The following is an 18,280-nucleotide window of genomic DNA, read 5'->3' as shown; positions in this document are numbered from 1 at the left end:
TTCTACAGTGGTAAATGCTCTTTCGTGGTCTACGTGCCCAAGAAGCCTGGTAAATACAGCTTATAACTTATGTCCTTGTGTGATGCAATGACCAGTTACTTGTATAATGGGTATTTATGCATTGGAAAAGGCTCTGAAGATCATACGCAACTGGGCAGTGAAAAGAAACTGGTACCAATTCAATCTTTATTGTGATTGTGTAAATCAAATTTCTTTTTCTTAGAGAAGCACTTCTTGCATTTGCCAGTCAGCAGTTACATCCTCTGTACCTTAGCCCTCAAGAATTATTCTGCTGCCCAAATAAAAATTATCTACTCCTTTTAATACCTCTTTTTCTAATCAATCCCCTCAGCATTGCTTGAGTTAATTCAAATAAATTCCAATACTCTAATTTTACTTTTGTTGTTGTTTATCTTGAGACCTCTTTTCCAGACACTATCCATTCCATTCAGCTGCTCTTCAAAGTCCTTTGCTGTCACTGATAGATTTCCCACTCCAAATTTATCATTGGTTTCCTTTGCAGCTTACTGAATGTACTGATTGCATAACATTGGGGATAGGCTGCAACTTTGTATCACTCCCTTCTACCCTACTATTGTCTTTTTGCGGCCTTCATCTCTTATAATTGCAGTCTGGTGTCTGTATAAGTTGTGAGTTTCATTTTGCCCACTGTATTTTGTCCCTTCTATCTTCAGAATATCAAAGAGAGTAGTCAAGTCAACAGTGGCAAAAACTTTATATATAAACCTGAAAGTATATTGGCTTATTTACCCCGTCTTACAAGTCGTCGACTCAGTTTTATTTTCCACGTTCCTACATTTCTCTGGGATGCAAACTGATCTTCCCAAGGTGAGGCTCTACCCAAGTGACTAATAAACAATTGTGTGACACACTTCATACAAGATCTGTTAGAAAAGTATACGACCTTTGGCCAAGAAAAAGAAGACTGGTTTACCTTGGAGTATTGGACATCTGATCACCCTCAAAGTAGTTCGCTTGGGACTCCACACACTTCTCGGAGTGCTGCCACCATTGTTGGAAGCATGCCAAAAAAGCCTCTTTCAAAATGGAGTTCAGTTTGGCTGTCATTGCTGGCATAATGTCCTCTCTTGTCTGAAATCGTGTTCCTTTCAGTGGCCTCTTGAGTTGGGGAACAGCGAGAAGTCACAGGAGGCCATATCGGGAGTGTGTCGTGAAGGAGGCATCAAATTCCTAATGACCACAAGTCCAGTCTCTTGAACTGCACAGCATCATGTAAGCAACAGAGGACATCCCTGTAGTGCTCATAGGTGATTGATTGACTCTGTAGGGCATACTTGTGGTGTACCAAATCGTGGGAGTCAAAGAAAGCAGTCAGCTGATGGATGACTGGAGTGTGGCTAATCTCCACTGATGTGCAGCCATCTTTAAACTGGTTGTACTACTCCTTATTTGTGTGATGCCCATAGCATCCTCATAAAAAGCCATCTTGTGTCTTCCGAATGGTTTCTACCTAGCTGTCACCCAGTTTCTGGCAAAATTTGATTCAGTAGCACTGCTCCAGTCATTCCATTATAAGACACAAGCACTGCACGCTACCTCACTCAACTGCTGCTTGCCAGCAACAGGTGGGAAAAAATTCACATGTGTGCACAGAGCTTCAAGGTCGGCTCGTGGAAGTGTACTAGATTCTAATCCATCAGGTGTCTGCAGGAAAAAAAAAAAAACAACAACAACTACTTTTCTAATGCACCTCATATGTGTAACATGTGAACATAGCTTGTAATATTGTTCAAATTCCTGCAGTTCTTCAGTTGTTAATACAGTAATTACTTTCCACGACAAAGGTCGAGCAATGCGGCAGAGGCAAATGGCCTGGAGAAGCGCAGCCACTGGGCACGGCTGTGGGTCACAGTGCTCGGAGTGCCACCATCGCTTCTCGGGCGGCGGAGGGTGTTGCGTCTCGTGGAGGACGTCTGCCGAGGTGGCAGGGGGTCAATATGTGAGGTGGCTGGCCCTGTCATGGGAGGCCGCAAGATGCATCTCCGCATGGTTACAGCAGAACTTGCTTCTCGCCTCCTGAGGAACAATGGCGGGCTTCTCGAGATGCCAGTTGAGGGACCTCCGATTCGTGCAGAACCGTGCACCAATCAGGTGAGTGTAGATTCACTTGAAAAATTGTGTAGTGTTGTAAATTGCCTGATCTGGTTGCAGTTCTCTCTCTCTCTCTCTCTCTCTCTCTCTCTCTCTCTCTCTCTCTCGTCCTGAAACTTGCTCGTGTTATTAAGTGGTGGGTTGGCATTTGTGAAAGAACATACACTACACTGCAGCACACATTTTTTGGTATGCCACACTCATAGACAAAGTTCTGTGTTTCATTGGTGTTAGCTACTGGGTGCTGACTCACTGAAGATCATTCTATACAACGTCCGCAGCTCGTAGTCTTGCGGTAGCATTCTCGCTTTCCACGCACGGGGCCCTGGGTTCGATTCCCAGCGGGGTCAGGGATTTTATCTGCCTCGTGATGACTGGGTGTTGTGTGTCTTTCATCATCATTTCATCATCATTGACTCGCAAGTTGCTGAAGTGGCGTTAAAGGACTTGCAGTCCGGCGGCCGAACTTCCCCGCATGGGGCCTCCTGGCCAACAATGCCATACGATCATTTCATCCTATACAACTATGTACAGGTGTGCATAGGAATAATAAATAAAATTTGTTATTACATTTTGGTTGGCGGCAGGAAAGAGAGCAAAATTAGCAGACTTGAAATTATTATGAGCAAAGAAGCAAATCTGTTTAGCTGTGAGTTGTACAAAGGAAAACTAATAAAATTATAAGTACTATATTGTGAATATTTTGTATACTCCCATGCTGATTCACAGAGCCCACCAGAATTGGCAACAAAACAAGTCTAGCTTTGTACAGAAATGGAATGTGGATGATACACAGTTCAGACAAGAAGAGAACAGAAGCTTTGATAATGTCTGTTAGAAGAATGCTGAAGATTAGGTGGGGTACATCAAATAATTAATGAGTTGGTACTGATTCACATTAGGCAGAAATGAAATGTATGGCGCAACTTGACTAAAGGGAGGGATCGTTGGTGGATCATATTCTGAGGCATTTAGGAATCAGCAGTGTTTGATTATGGAGGATTGGAGGGGGGAGGGAGAGAGAGAATGTGTGTGTGTGTGTGTGTGTGTGTGTGTGTGTGTGTGGGGGGGGGGGGGGGTGAAAACAGATGCTTGACTGTGGTAAGTGGGATCGGAGGATGTGGGTTGAAGTAATTGCGCAGAGATAATGAGGATGGCATGGGATAAAGTTGACGACGATGACGACGACAACAACAACATGCCTAATAATGTTTAGCAGTCCCTTCCACCCTAATCACAGAAACAACATGGATGCCCCAAAACATGGAAAGCAATGAGGTGTGATCCCGATCCATGGCTAAATGACTTGCTATCCATAACTCACTGAATTGTGCTACAACTGGGTTGAAGTAGTGCATATGATATCCCAGATGGGCTGCTTGGGAACAGACCTAACAGGTGCTCTGCCCTCTGTGATTTTCTCCATATTTCCATGGTTTGGTGAAGAGTGTTCGGACACGTTTCATAAAGCAGTACAATGAACTTTCCTAACATTTGACCATGTGAGGTAGCACAGTTTTCAGCACACTGGACTCGCATTCAAGGGGATGACTGTTCAAACACGCATCCATCCATCCATCCGTCCATACTGATTTAGGTTTTCCACGATTTCCCTAAATTGCTTAAGGCAAATACTGGGATGGTTCCTTCGAAAGGGCACGGCTGATTTCCCTCTCTGCCCTTTCCCAGTGCGAACTTGTGCTCCATATCTAATGACCATGTTGTCAGTGGAACTTTAAACACTGTCCTCCTCCTCCTCCTCCTCCAAGGACATTTGCAAAATTTGACTTTAAAGATTGATCTGTGTCAAGTAAAAAACGTTTCAAACCTTTTATCATAGCTGCCTGTAGGTGCGTGCATAGTATTAAAATCCTGAGATTGACAGTTCAATTCTTGCCAGACATGTCTTCTGTTTACTTTTATCTGAGTTCTGCACATGTCAAATGAAAATGATAACTGTTATTGAATCATAACTTTTTTACTGAAAATAATACCTTTTTATTTTTAATTGATGATTATCTACCAATTCATAATCTTGAGGAAAAAAGCCTTGTTTCACAAAGCGCCGAGCATCGAGCGCACATTAGTCTATCGATTATTCGTATGGTTTGGAAACTCATCCCTGTTAATTTGGAACACATCCCAGGTTGATTTCTGGATGAATCGTAAGTTGATTTTTGAATTCGTTCATAGTGTACATGTCGTCTCTGGCAGAGGAATCCCCGTCGTATCTCGAAATAAACTTTCATGCAGACAAAAGGGGACAGGGCTACAGGAGCTGAGCAGAATATAGCCGAACAGGTGAATGTCAATCGCTGTTTATGTTGACTGGGTTTGCAAATGATCAGCATTGTTATAATTATGAATGAAATCCGTAGAGTCTATATCAGAGTGAGAATAAACGACTAACAGGAATAAAAGGCATGAAAAATTACGTATTAACTTTTCGGTGTATCCAAGAGAATGAAATTTTGACTGAAAGTTTTTGGCCAAATGGCTACACTAGTAAGGGCCAGTTGTACAGTCCCTGGCTAGCATCTGCTTAAGTTCTGTCCTGTGAGAAGCACGGAAAACGCATTGTACAAACACGTAATAACGCCAAACCAGAGAATAAACATGGGGTAACTAAACCGGTGATTGTGGCAGGGCTAGTGAAGTTAACTGGTGAATAAGTTTTGATACTGGAAGGAATAGTTACATAATTAGTGATGACAAGATTGATTGTTAGAATGACGAAGGAGAAGAAACAGGGCAGAACACAAATTACGGAAGAATATGAAGATTCCAAATTTATGTAAAAATTTTGTACTACTACATTTCGATCTCGTGCTTGAGAAGCTGGAGCGTATGAATGAAATGTGAAACAATTTCCTGATGTAAAGCTTTTTGCTTGTAGTAGGCCTAATAGGCATTTTATATTGGTACTTCGTGAATGACATTCCGTTGTGTTATAAAACTGACCATTTGTGCCAAAACCGTCTTGCCTATTTGGTGTGTGTTAAAGTTGTTGTGCACAAGATTAGGCTGGCCTATTTTGTTTTATCTAGCAGACAGTGACAAAATACTGGTAATCAGATCAAGAAACCACACCAGTCAGGGGTACTATTTGTACTAACAGATTTACAATATTAGGCAATGACATTTCATTTTTTCATGTAGCAATATGTTTGATGATCTTTGATGATGAGGTAATAGATCCTTTCCCAGAAAGGAAAGCACACCAAGTAAAGGTGTTGTAAGATTAGAGAGAAAAAAATGCTAGGACATAAGGATTTGAATAAATGAATACTGTATTTTTGCTTGTCTCGTCTTTACTGGATTTATGTATCCTATATTTAATTTTATGTCACACAAAACAAAGTTATTAGCTAATAGGCAAGAAAGAATGCTATTTTTCTGAAGAGTTCTTGGCCCAAACTCTTTGCCTTTACAAATGTCTGCTTGTGTCTGTGTATGTGTGGATGGATATGTGTGTGTGTGCGCGAGTGTATACCTGTCCTTTTTTCCCCCTAAGGTAAGTCTTTCCGCTCCCGGGATTGGAATGACTCCTTACCCTCTCCCTTAAAACCCGTATCCTTTTGTCTTTCCTTCTCCTTCCCTCTTTCCTGACGAGGCAACCATTGGTTGCGAAAGCTAGAATTTTGTGTGTATGTTTGTGTTTGTTAGTGTGTCTATCGACCTGCCAGCGCTTTTGTTTGGTAAGTTTCATCATCTTTCTTTTTAGAGATATATATATATATATATATATATATAAAAACAAAGATGAGGTGACTTACCCGAACTAAAGCGCTGGCAGGTCGATAGACACACACAAACATACACACAAAATTCAAGCTTTCGCAACAAACCGTTGCCTCATCAGGAAAGAGGGAAGGAGAGGGAAAGACGAAAGGAAGTGGGTTTTAAGGGAGAGGGTAAGGAGTCATTCCAATCCCGGGAGCGGAAAGACTTACCTTAGGGGGGAAAAAAGGACGGGTATACACTCGCACACACACATATCCATCCACACATACAGACACAAGCAGACATATTTAAAGACAAAGAGTTTGGCAGAGATGTCAGTCGAGGCAGAAGTGTAGAGGCAAAGAAGTTGTTGAAAGACAGGTGAGGTATGAGTGGCGGCAACTTGAAATTAGTGGAGATTGAGGCCTGGCGGATGACGAGAAGAGAGGATATACTGAAGGGCAAGTTCCCATCTCCGGAGTTCGGATAGGTTGGTGTTGGTGGGAAGTATCCAGATAACCCGGACGGTGTAACACCGTGCCAAGATGTGCTGGCTGTGCACCATGGCATGTTTAGCCACAGGGTGATCCTCATTACCAACAAACACTGTCTGCCTGTGTCCATTCATGCGAATGGACAGTTTGTTGCTGGTCATTCCCACATAGAATGCATCACAATGTAGGCAGGTCAGTTGGTAAATCACATGGGTGCTTTCACACGTGGCTCTGCCTTTGATCGTGTACACCTTCCGGGTTACAGGACTGGAGTAGGTGGTGGTAGGAGGGTACATGGAACAGGTTTTGCACCGGGGACGGTTACAAGGATAGGAGCCAGAGGGTAGGGAAGGTGGTTTGAGGATTTCATAGGGATGAACTAACAGGTTACGAAGGTTAGGTGGACGGCGGAAAGACACTCTTGGCGGAGTGGGGAGGATTTCATGAAGGATGGATCTCATTTCAGGGCAGGATTTGAGGAAGTCGTATTCCTGCTGGAGAGCCACATTCAGAGTCTGGTCCAGTCCCGGAAAGTATCCTGTCACAAGTGGGGCACTGTTGGGGTTCTTCTGTGGGGGATTCTGGGTTTGAGGGGATGAGGAAGTGGCTCTGGTTATTTGCTTCTGTACCAGGTCGGGAGGGTAGTTGCGGGATGCGAAAGCTGTTGTCAGGTTGTTGGTGTAATGATTCAGGGATTCCGGACTGGAGCAAATTCGTTTGCCACGAAGACCTAGGCTGTAGGGAAGGAACCGTTTGATGTGGAATGGGTGGCAGCTGTCATAATGGAGGCACTGTTGCTTGTTGGTGGGTTTGATGTGGACGGACGTCTGAAGTTGGCCATTGGACAGGTGGAGGTCAACGTCAAGGAAAGTGGCATGGGATTTGGAGTAGGACCAGGTGAATCTGATGGAACCAAAGGAGTTGAGGTTGGAGAGGAAGTTCTGGAGTTCTTCTTCACTGTGAGTCCAGATCATGAAGATGTCATCAATAAATCTGTACCAAACTTTGGGTTGTCAGACCTGGGTAACCAAGAAGGCTTCCTCTAAGCGACCCATGAATAGGTTGGCGTACGAGGGGGCCATCCTGGTACCCATGGCTGTTCCCTTTAATTGTTGGTATGTCTGGCCTTCAAAAGTGAAGAAGTTGTGGGTCAGGATGAAGCTGGCTAAGGTAATAAGGAAAGAGGTTTTAGGTAGGGTGGCAGGTGATCGGCGTGAAAGGAAATGCTCCATCACAGCGAGGCCCTGGACGTGCGGAATATTTGTGTATAAGGAAGTGGCATCAATGGTTACAAGGATGGTTTCCGGGGGTAACAGATTGGGTAAGGATTCCAGGCGTTCAAGGAAGTGGTTGGTGTCTTTGATGAAGGATGGGAGACTGCATGTAATGGGTTGAAGGTGTATATAAAAGGGGAGGAGGGGTAGGAAGTCAAACTGTATGACTGGGAGCAGGAGAGACACCACAGGACATTTTAATTTCCACTGTCCTGAACACAAATAACATGTCCTACCTTTCCTCGAAGACATATGTTTTATGTATCAGACGTCTTCAGTAAGATGTGCACTACAAAACGAACATATTTTTGAAAAGTCGATTTTTAATTTTTGGCATCCTACCTCACACTCTCAAGGGAGAGTGGGGTGGAGGTGGGGGGCGTGCCACTATCTAGTATTGCCTTGATTCTGAAATATCGTAGATTTAGGGCTGATGCGCGGAGCAGTCTGAGTTACAGTAGAGAGGTGGATAGTCTCAGAGTGACCTGTGTTTACATTAAGTGATTTTGCTGTTTCCTCTTCATTAATTGCTCTCAGATCAAATGAAAAGCCATCAAGTGAATTAAAAGTACATGTTATTATTTTAAGATTTTATTTTACTTCCACCTTTCTGAACCTCAAGCATTAATCGCCTTGCAGAACAATGAAATTATTTTTGTCAGCTTGCTACAGAAATTTGTCTTTTATTAATCTTTTCTGCTGAGGCAGTCAATTTATTTTAATCTAAGTTTTTAATTTCAAACTATTGGTTGTTTGCTGCGTTTGAAATGCACGTTCTCATCTTCTAGTATGTGTGGCATTATGCCACAACGAAGAACCAAACATGAGATAATATGGTACTGATACTCCAAGAAAATTTACATATGAATGTGCGTTTTAAGCTGAATATTGCTTTTTAGTATGATTCACAAAATTCTGATGCTCTTGGAGTATCTTCTGCTGTTATGTTTCTTTTATGATATAATGTAAGATCTTTTAATGTTTTACATGTATGAACATACGGGCTTACTGCCTCATCATAGCTGCGCAAGCGTGGTGACGTCTGTTATTTGGCCCCCTGTGGCAATTGCAGAAACGGACCTATATCTAACAGGCTGCAGGAAAATATTGCAAATGGTTATTTGAAAAGTTTTACGTTCAAAGTAAATTTCTTTCTACACAAGAAGAACTGTGTGCGAGAATGTACAACGAATTTCTTAAGTCACTCTTTGAGTATGACCATTTAGAAGAATTTCGAGCTCAGATCAGACATTTATGCCATTGTTAAAAATTTTACTGACACATTTGTGTGATGTATCTTAAAATGTAAAATGCGCAAAAAAGATCAACATTATATGTGAAAGCTTAGCTTCTCTTGCAGCTTATTAATCTTTGAGACCAACGTTATATGTGAAAGCTTTTCCTTTCTTGTAGCAACACCATGTATATTAGTTTAAACCATTAACTTTTCCTAGTTGTGTGTTTGCAGTACTTAACAGTGATGTTGCTGTTGGCTGACTACATCACATGTCCTATGCTCTGAATATCTGCTGTCATCGGCTGGTGAGGTCATGTGACATGAGCTGTGACTGGGTTTCAAAGGCACATCGCATTATCGATTTCAGTGCTTTGGAAAGTAACATACGATGTTTGTTGGAATTCGAATTTATACTTTCGTAATACGAAAATATGCAGTGTACAAGCTCTGCACACCAAAGATCTTTCCAAAACATGTTTTTCCCTGGGTTTTGTTGTCTAAAATGCCAGAAAATTCTACGCCAGTGTAGAAAACCACAACCATTCAAAGGATTGATAAGTTTTATAGTTCCGAGGTAAAGTATACTGTCACTTAACACACAAAAAGTGTTTTCAACCTGGAAAAAGTGTTTTTAATCTGGAAATCTGGGAAATTTTTTTTCTTTGTCTGCTTATACACAATGATTACACAAGTATTATTTGTAATTGCTGTGTTAATTTTGAATTGCCCTGTATGTAACTCCTGTAGTTAGAATTTCTGAGACAGCTTACAGTGTTAGATTGGTGTTGAACAACATGTGATGGATAACTTATACACAGTTACAACAGAAGGCGTGCTCACTCCCGAACAAAATGTTCTCTGATGGCAATTGGAAGGGAAAAATTAATTTGCTAAACATTAATGCCGACATATGTTCCAAGTCATATTACTGGTGTTTGTTGCAAAAACTAAAAACCAATTCTGGACCAGCAGACTGTAAGCTTGGGAAGTTGAGATATCTGTAGTTTTGGATATTAAAAGCAAATAGTTTTTATAGTTGCCTTGACCAGGGACTTGAACTACACCAACCGACCAAATTCTGGTACTCACAGGGCCACTTTTCGCCAGTACCACACTACCTGAAGATGGAGTAAATCCCCGAAGTTCCCAAACCTTTACCCCACACAACACTTATGTGCTTGCGGTGGGCTTCAGTTGTAGCCAGCTTGCTGTCCTGTCTGGTCATTGCACCTCGTGACTTGTTCATTTCCACAATTGTAGGAGTTTTTGCTGTTGTTCATTGTTACAGTTATTCGTTGTGTGGTACTCGAACAGTGTCAGCAGGAAGTTCATCAGAAGTAATAAGTGGAAAAGTTTGACGTCCTTCTCCTGCCCAGAGGATTGGCATACGAAGGCAGTCAAGAGAAATGGTTTATGCGTTATGTGACTACTTTGAGTGAGAATGAAGAATTTAATTGTGGCCCACTGCTCTCTGTTGCCAAGGTGATATAACTGTCTCAGTTTTGAATACAAGGAAAAACACTGTTGTGACAATTGGGAAGGAAATGTTCGACAAAGAAAGGGAACCTGAAGAACCATAAAAACTTAACACCTCTGGAGGGGAAAATGTCGTATGGATAAATGGATTACCAACATCAATTCATTTGCAGAGAATGCAATTTGTCATCTTTATGGTTATTATCTCAGGAAGGAACATCTGGTGCTCAGGAATTTATTGGTCACAGTTAAAGAATCGAGACTTTTTCAACACAGTCGCACAACCTTGTCCACAGTTTTACACAACTTTGGCTTTCACTATAGACATTTCCATGCCCATAAGCTGTTAATGAAGAGGGGGAATATAGCTCCATGGTGAAGCCAATTTTTAAGGACATCCGTAGCGTAAATATTGGTGAAGTGGCGTGGCCTGACGAAATGTGGGCAAAATCTGGTCACATTGCCAAGCAGGCCTGGACAGACAACCCATTAAAGGAACAATGGCAATGCCTTCTGGTAAGGATGACAGACTTATTCTTTTTTATGCAGGCACCTCCCAGAGTTTTCTTGAAAACAGTCTCATGCTTTTTAAATCAAATAAAATAGGAGAGTATCACGAAGAAATGAACCACATTACGTTTACAAAGTGGTTCAAAGATTCATTAATATCAAATCTTGGAAAGCAGTGAACAGTACTACTAGATAATGCTCCTTACCATTCAGTTGTTGTTGACAACACATGTAACATGGCAGACAGAAAGGAGGAAACGATTGATTGGTTTCAGCATCGTAATGTCGATGTAACTGATGACCTTAAAAAGATGGAGCTTGTAGAAAAAATATCACTCCATAAGCCACAGTTCCCCCTGTACAAAATTGATGAACTTGCAAGAAAACATGGGCATACATACCACCTTACCACTGCCATTTCAACCCAATAAAGTTAGTGTGGGCCCAAATTAAAAGCTATGTTGCCAGGGGCAGTAATGAATTGTGACCCTCTCTGCTGTTGAAGCACTCGCAAGAGCTGTCAAGAATGTCACCGCTGAAGATTGGAAGAAGGCTGTGGTGAAACGTACGCAGAGCATTATGGAAAGTGCATGGCAGAATGAAGATCTTTTGGAAAATTCAATGGAGGAGATGACAATTTATTAATGACAGTGACAGTGACACTTCAAGAATCTGTCATAGCAACGAGAGATACTTCACTAGAATTTCTCCATTATCCCCGTAGAAATGGAGCACAGGCGGATCCAGCTATGTGCTTGGCATGTGCAGTTTAAATCTGTAAGTGCCTACATAACAAAAGTATATCGTCATATAAGTTTTGAAATTTTAATAAGAGGGCCTTAACAGCTACTAATTTCATAGGAAATTCATCTCAGAAATTCAGTATGCATCACACACACAGATATTATTGCTTACTATATAACTGCTATAATACAGATGCCGTGTTATTTGTATCGCCTATATTCTTTCTGAATAATAGATGATGTACTATTTAAGATAAGTTTTCCCACTGTGATAAACATACTTAATCATATTTTTGGTTGCGTTAGAATTAAGTAGGTGGATCAGAAAATCTATAACAGTTTCATTACAAACCTATGTCTATCCATTTCTCATGCCAAAACTGTACGGGCACCCGATTAGCGGACAATTGTGCATCATATTTAACTCAAATTATCTCATATTAGAGATCTCCAACAGAGTTCCGGTTTCGAACATATGGAAATGTGATGTATTCTTGAAATTTCATTCGCGTAATGTATTCACCTAACTTCAATAACAAAAAAGTTTCCCACATGTCGAAAATTTAGTTACGTTGTGAGGAATTGCACTTCAGTAAGCTGCCTTTATATCATCTTAATAATTTGTTGCTGCAGCTAAAATTAAAATCAAAATGTAGTATAACTCTTTTGGAATGCATTGATGCAATTTCTATATTTATAAAGTGAATAGTTTGCCTGTTTGAGCGAGTTGAATGAAATGTAAGATTGCGTGTATGCTCTTTGGGGGATGTGGCAACCGTTCTCCTCTAAATGCTCCTGGACAAGTGTCAATCCTAAAGTAGTTCTGAACAGACTATAGGATGGTGTGAATGTTGGATAGGTGATGGAACACCACTTTTAGAGGGGTGGGAAGAATCTTGGGCAGGATGTCCTTCATTTCAGGGCACGATGATGACTAATCAAAGTCCTGGCAAAGGATGTCATTCACTTGCCTGTCTGTGAAGGCCTTGCTGAGACCTTCAGTGTACTGGGCGAGGAAGTTCTCAGTTAGATTGGCAGACTGATGTCCTGCTGTATTTTGTGTTTGTCATCACGCACACTCCTTAAAATATGATTTTTTCCAGTTAAATATGGTAATACTATATTATATAATTTTTTTATTTATTTATTTAATTTTTTTCCAGAGTATACTGGACAGATACGAGGAACTAGGCAAAACACAACCCTCAGAGCAACAGAGGCATATTCTCTCTCCAGTGGCACAACCATCATGGCGTGGTACTAACGAAACGGTGGGGTGGGCTGTTCGCCAGGCGCAAGCAAGGTACTCGGTAAGTAACTATAAGTGTATTTCACGTACATAATTTTTCTACAGGTGCTAGATAATTATGAAGGTGACTGCATGGTAGCTTCAGGACCTTGCGTTACCGTTTTTAGCTCGAGTGCAAGTGACATCCTTACCATCTGTTACTGTATGGTGCATACATTTTCCTTCCGTAATTCATATTTACGTTTTCAAACAATGGAAAATCCAGGGTGGAATGTAACAATACTAGAGAAGGAAAGTTGCTACTCACCATATAGCAAAGATGCTGAGTCGCGATAGGCACAATAAAAAGATTCACACAATTAAAGCTTTCGGCCATTAAGGCCTTTGTCAGCAGTACACACACACACACACACACACACACACACACACACACACACACACACACACGCACTCGCATAAACGCAACTTGCAAACACATTTGCAGTCTCAGAGAGCTGAGACCACACTGTAAACAGCAGCACCAGTGCATGATGGGAGTGGCACCTGGGTGGGGGTAAGGAGGAGGCTGGGGTGGGGTAGGGAGGGGAGGGACAGTATGGTGGGAGTGGCGGACAGTCAAGTGTTGCAGTTTAGACGGAGCGCAGGAGAGAAGGTGTGGAGGGGGAGGGGGTAATTAGCGGAAAGGAGAGAAAATAAAAGACTGGGTGTGGCTGTGAAATGACGGCTGTGTAGTGCTGGAATGGGAACAGGGAGGGGGATGGATGGGTGAGGATAGTGACTAACGAAGGTTCAGGTCAGGAGAGTTACGGGAACATATGATGTATTGCAGGGAAAGTTCCCACCTGCGCAATTCGGAAAAGCTGGTGTTGGTGGGAAGGATCCATATGGCACAGGCTGTGAAGCAGTCATCAAGATGAGGGATATTATGTTTGGCAGTGTGTTCAGCAATAGGGTGGTCCACTTGTTTCTTGGCCACAGTTTGTCGGTGGCCGTTCATATGGACAGACAGCTTGTTGATTGTCATGCCTACATAAAATGCAGCACAGAGGTTGCAGCTTAGCTTGTAAATCATGACTGCCTTTGATGGGATAGGTGATGTTAGTGACCAGACTGGAGTAGGTGGTGGTAGGAGGATATGAGGGACAGGTATTGCATCTAGCTCTATAACAGGGGTATGAGCCATGAGGTAAGGGATTGGGAGCAGGGGTTGTGTAAGGATGAATGAGTATATGGTGTAGGTTCGGTGGACAGCGGAAAACCATTGTAGGAGGGGTGGGAAGGATAGTGGGCAGGACATTTCTCATTTCAGGGCATGACGAGAGGTAATTGAAACCCTGGCAGAGAATGTTATTCAGTTGCTCCAGTCCCGGCTGGTACTGAGGTATGAGGGGAATGCTCCTCTGTGGCCGGACTGTGGGACTTTGAGAGGTGATGGGAGACTGGAAAGATAAGACACGGGAGATTTGTTTTTGTACAAGGATGGGAGGATTATTACGGTCAGTGAAGGCTTCAGTGAGACCCTCGGTATATTTTGAGAGGGACTGCTCGTCACTGCAGATGCTAGGCTGTACGGAAGGGACTTCTTGGTATGGATCGGGTGGCAGCTGTCGAAGTGGAGGTATTGCTGGTGGTTAGTAGGTTTGATATGGACGGAGGTACTGATGTAGCCATCTCTGAGGTGAAGGTCAACATCTAGGAAGGTGGCATGTTGGGTTGAGCAGGACCAGGTGAAGCAAATGGGGGAGAAGTCGTTGAGGTTCTGGAGGAATGTGAATAAGGTGTCCTCACCTTCAATACAGACAGCAAAGATGTCATCAATGAATCTGAACCAGGTGGGAGGTTTAGGATTCTGGGTTTTTAGGAAGGATTCCTCTAGATGGCCCATGAATAGGTTAGCATAGGATGGTGCCATGCAGGTGCCCATAGTCGTACTGCTGATTTGTTTGTAGGTAAAGCCTTCAAAGGAGAAGTAATTGTGAGTGAGGATATAGTTGGTCATGAAGACCACTTACCCCACCCTTCAAAACTACCACCTACCACCAGACACAACCCAGAACCTAAACAGACCCGCAACACAGTTATGAATTTTTCCTCCAGAAACCTTAGTCCCACAGAAATATCAGTCCTTTCCAAAGGCCTGCCTGGGGGAAATTAGAGGGATAAATGTTTCAGGGGGGGAAAAATATTTAGGGTTACTACTCTTCCCTCCCCGCCCCTCCACTCGACAATTTCATTGTTGACTCCCTTTTACCGCCCCACCCCACACTCGCTTACCCTACAGTGTGACAAATTATTTAGGGGAATTTGAAGTGCAGTATAGGGGGAAATGGTGCACCAGGGTTGGCACCATTGCTACATGACCATTGTCTAGAACGTAGGACCATTGTGTTCTCGGTCCTGCTGTGTGATTTGTGTACTCTAGTAGTTGTTGGCTGCGCATCATGGAGGTGTTGATAATTTTTTGTGCAGGATGGCGAAGAAATACGATGCAGTGTTCAGAAACGGTTATAAGGAAGAGTTTCCATGTTTAAGTGAATCGAGGAAGGGACAAAGTTACGCATTTTGTGGTGTATGTAGATGTGACTTTTCAGTGGCTCATGGCGGGAAATGCGGCATTCTTGAACATGTTCAAACTAAAAAACACAAGGAGAGTGTCCATTGTGTAGAACGGAACCAGAAACTTAACTTTTCATGTAAACCTCAAAATGTAGATTCTGTGACGAATGCTGAGGCTTTATTTACCTCTTATTTACCTCATTTATTGTAGAGCATAACTTGACTATAAACTGTACTGACCATGCTGGGCCTTTGCTTCTCAAAATGTTTCCCGATTCTGAAATTGTGAAACAATATGGGTGTGCCAGGTACAGGTACTGAATTTTTGCAACTTTGTCAGGGATGTGTTATAATTCACTATAGTACAGCACTAAAATTCTCCTGATTTTTCACTTTTGAAAGTTGGCATGTCTGCATAGCAAATACAGAAAATGCAAGAGTATAATGAGTTTTGTTGAAATGAATTGTAAGTAAATCATAATAGTATTTAAGTTATCCAGCAGCTGACAAGTTTCCGTGTCCTAAGCACTGGGTTAGTTCATCCCTTTGTTCAGAAGTGGAGGCCAACATTTGTTTGCCTATTTCGTCAGTCATGAGCTGTGATGATGAAATAAAGGCATACGCCTTCAATTTTACAGAGAATGCTTAGTAAACTTTTTTCTCATTTTTGCATTACTAATAGCTTTAAATGTCAACCTCATCATTTCGTTAATGGTCATAGTTACTGTGATTTACGCATTTAAGTAAGACACTACGTGAAATTCAAAGAAGTTTTCAATGGAAAATAGCGGTTACTGTGATTTTGCATTTGGTGCATATTACATAATATATTGCTGTATATGGAATTCACACTACTGGCCATTATAATTGCCACACCAAGAAGAAATGCAGATGATAAACTGGTATTCATTGGACAAATACATAATACAAGAACTGACATGCGATTACATTTTCATGCAATTTGGGTGCATAGATCCTGAGAAATCAGTACCCAAAACAACCACCTCTGGCCGTAATAATGGCCTAGATACGCCTGGGCATTGAGTCAAACAGAGCTTGGACGGTGTGTACAGGTTCAGCTGCCCATGCAGCTTCAACACAATACCACAGTTCAAGAGTAGTGACTGGAGTATTGTGATGAGCCAGTTGCTCGGCCACCTCTGACCAGACGTTTTCAATTGGTGAGAGATCTGGAGAATGTGCTGGCCAGGGCAGCAGTCGAACATTTTTGTGTATCCAGAAAGGCCCGTAAAGAACCTACACCATGCAATCGTGCATTATCCTGCGTGCATTTGCAGGGATTGAATGAAGTGTAGAGCCACCAGTTGTAACACATCTGAAATGTAACGTCCACTGTTCAAAGTGCCGTCAATGCGAACAAGAGGTGACCGAGACGTGTAACCAATGGCACCACATACTATCACGCGGGGTGATACGCCAGTATGGCGATGATGAATACACGCTTCCAATGTGCGTTCACTGCGATGTCGCCAAACACAGATGTGACCAGCATGATGCTGTAAACAGAACCTGGATTCATCTGAAAAATAATGTTTTGCCATTCGTGCACCCAGGTTCGTCGTCGAGTACACCATCGCAGGCGCTCCTGCTGTGATACAGCGACAAGGGTAACCGCAGCCATGGTCTCCAAGCTGATAGTTCATGCTGCTGCAAATGTCGTTGAACTGTTTGTGCAGATGGTTGTTGTCTTGCAAACGCCTGTTGACTCAGGGATCAAGATACGGCTGCACGATCCATTACAGCCATGCGGATAAGATGCCTGTCGTCTCGACTGCTAGTGATACGAGGCCGTTGGGATCCAGCACGGCATTCCATATTACCCTCCTGAACCCACCAATTCCATATTCTGCTAACAGTCATCGGATCTCGATCAACGCGAGCAGCAATGTTGCTATACAATAAACCGCAATCGCGATAGGCTACAATCCGACATTTACCAAGTTCGGAAACGTGATGGTACGCATTTCTCCTCCTTACACATGGCATCACAACAACGTTTCAGCAGGCAACGCCGGTCAACTGCTGTTTGTGTATGAGAAATCGATTGGAAACTTCCCTCATGTCAGCACATTGTAGGTGTCGCCACTGGTGCCAACCTTGTGTGAATGCTCTGAAAAGCTAATCATTTGCATATCACAGCATCTTCTTCCTGTCGGTTAAATTTCGCGTCTGTAGCACGTCATCTTCGTGGTGTAGCAATTTTAATGGCCAGTAGTGTAGCTTACATATTAAAGTTTTCTTTAGTCTTGTATGGAGGTCTCTATCTTTAACCAGGCTGGAGAAAATTGATCCAATGTAGCACTCTCATTCGTGATCAGGCACGCCAGCGGTAAAGCCAGAATGAGATTTCAAGAATATTCCTCAGATTTCATAAATAGTTTGACATATGGAAATGAGAGTATGGCAAATGATAGCACGCAAAGAGGAGAGCATTTTGCCATATTGTTATCCTGGAAAACTTCATTATGTGCCACATTATTCCCGTAGCTAGACTTTTTTGATAAATAATGTAATTGCTGGTGAAATGAGAAATGCTGTTGTTTTGGAACAATACAAGTGAAGACGTTATATGTTTATTTTTGTACCAGAGATGTGCTTTTTCATGAGCTGTTGACCTTACTTTTCCTCTTTTTCTCATGTATGAAACTTAATACAGCTGTTTCAGAATTCTCTCACAGTTGGATCTGCATAACATGTTAGTGAGGTGACATTGTGTGAACTCCTGTATGTTTTGGAAAAGAAGCAAATTTTAACATAGCAACGAGAGAAATGTATGTTTTACTCAAAACATGGCCACTCTCAGAAATTGCAAAATGCCTAGGACATCAACTGAGGTTTCTGTCAGAAACAAGAGTAACTGGCAG

At 42.3% G+C, this 18,280-nt stretch overlaps 1 protein-coding gene across 3 annotated transcripts in view; it reads left to right on the top strand.

Annotated features, from left to right (window-relative positions):
* The window catches only part of LOC124717103, a 70,019-nt gene that overhangs the window by 46,976 nt on the left and 4,763 nt on the right, over window positions 1–18,280 (top strand). For 2 of the 3 annotated variants that reach the window (XM_047243812.1, XM_047243813.1), the window contains 2 exons: window positions 1,827–2,133; window positions 12,754–12,893. In XM_047243812.1, coding sequence (XP_047099768.1) covers window positions 1,827–2,133; window positions 12,754–12,893 — 447 coding nt within the window. Of the gene's footprint in view, window positions 1–1,826; window positions 2,134–12,753; window positions 12,901–18,280 lie in introns of all 3 variants that reach the window. The other variant, XM_047243814.1, reaches the window with a different exon arrangement.

Source organism: Schistocerca piceifrons, chromosome 9 (genome assembly GCF_021461385.2).
Source record: "Schistocerca piceifrons isolate TAMUIC-IGC-003096 chromosome 9, iqSchPice1.1, whole genome shotgun sequence".
Classification (NCBI taxonomy): domain Eukaryota; kingdom Metazoa; phylum Arthropoda; class Insecta; order Orthoptera; family Acrididae; genus Schistocerca; species Schistocerca piceifrons.
The sequence above is the reverse complement of the archived record's forward strand: the minus strand, read 5'-3'. Positions and strand labels throughout refer to the sequence as shown.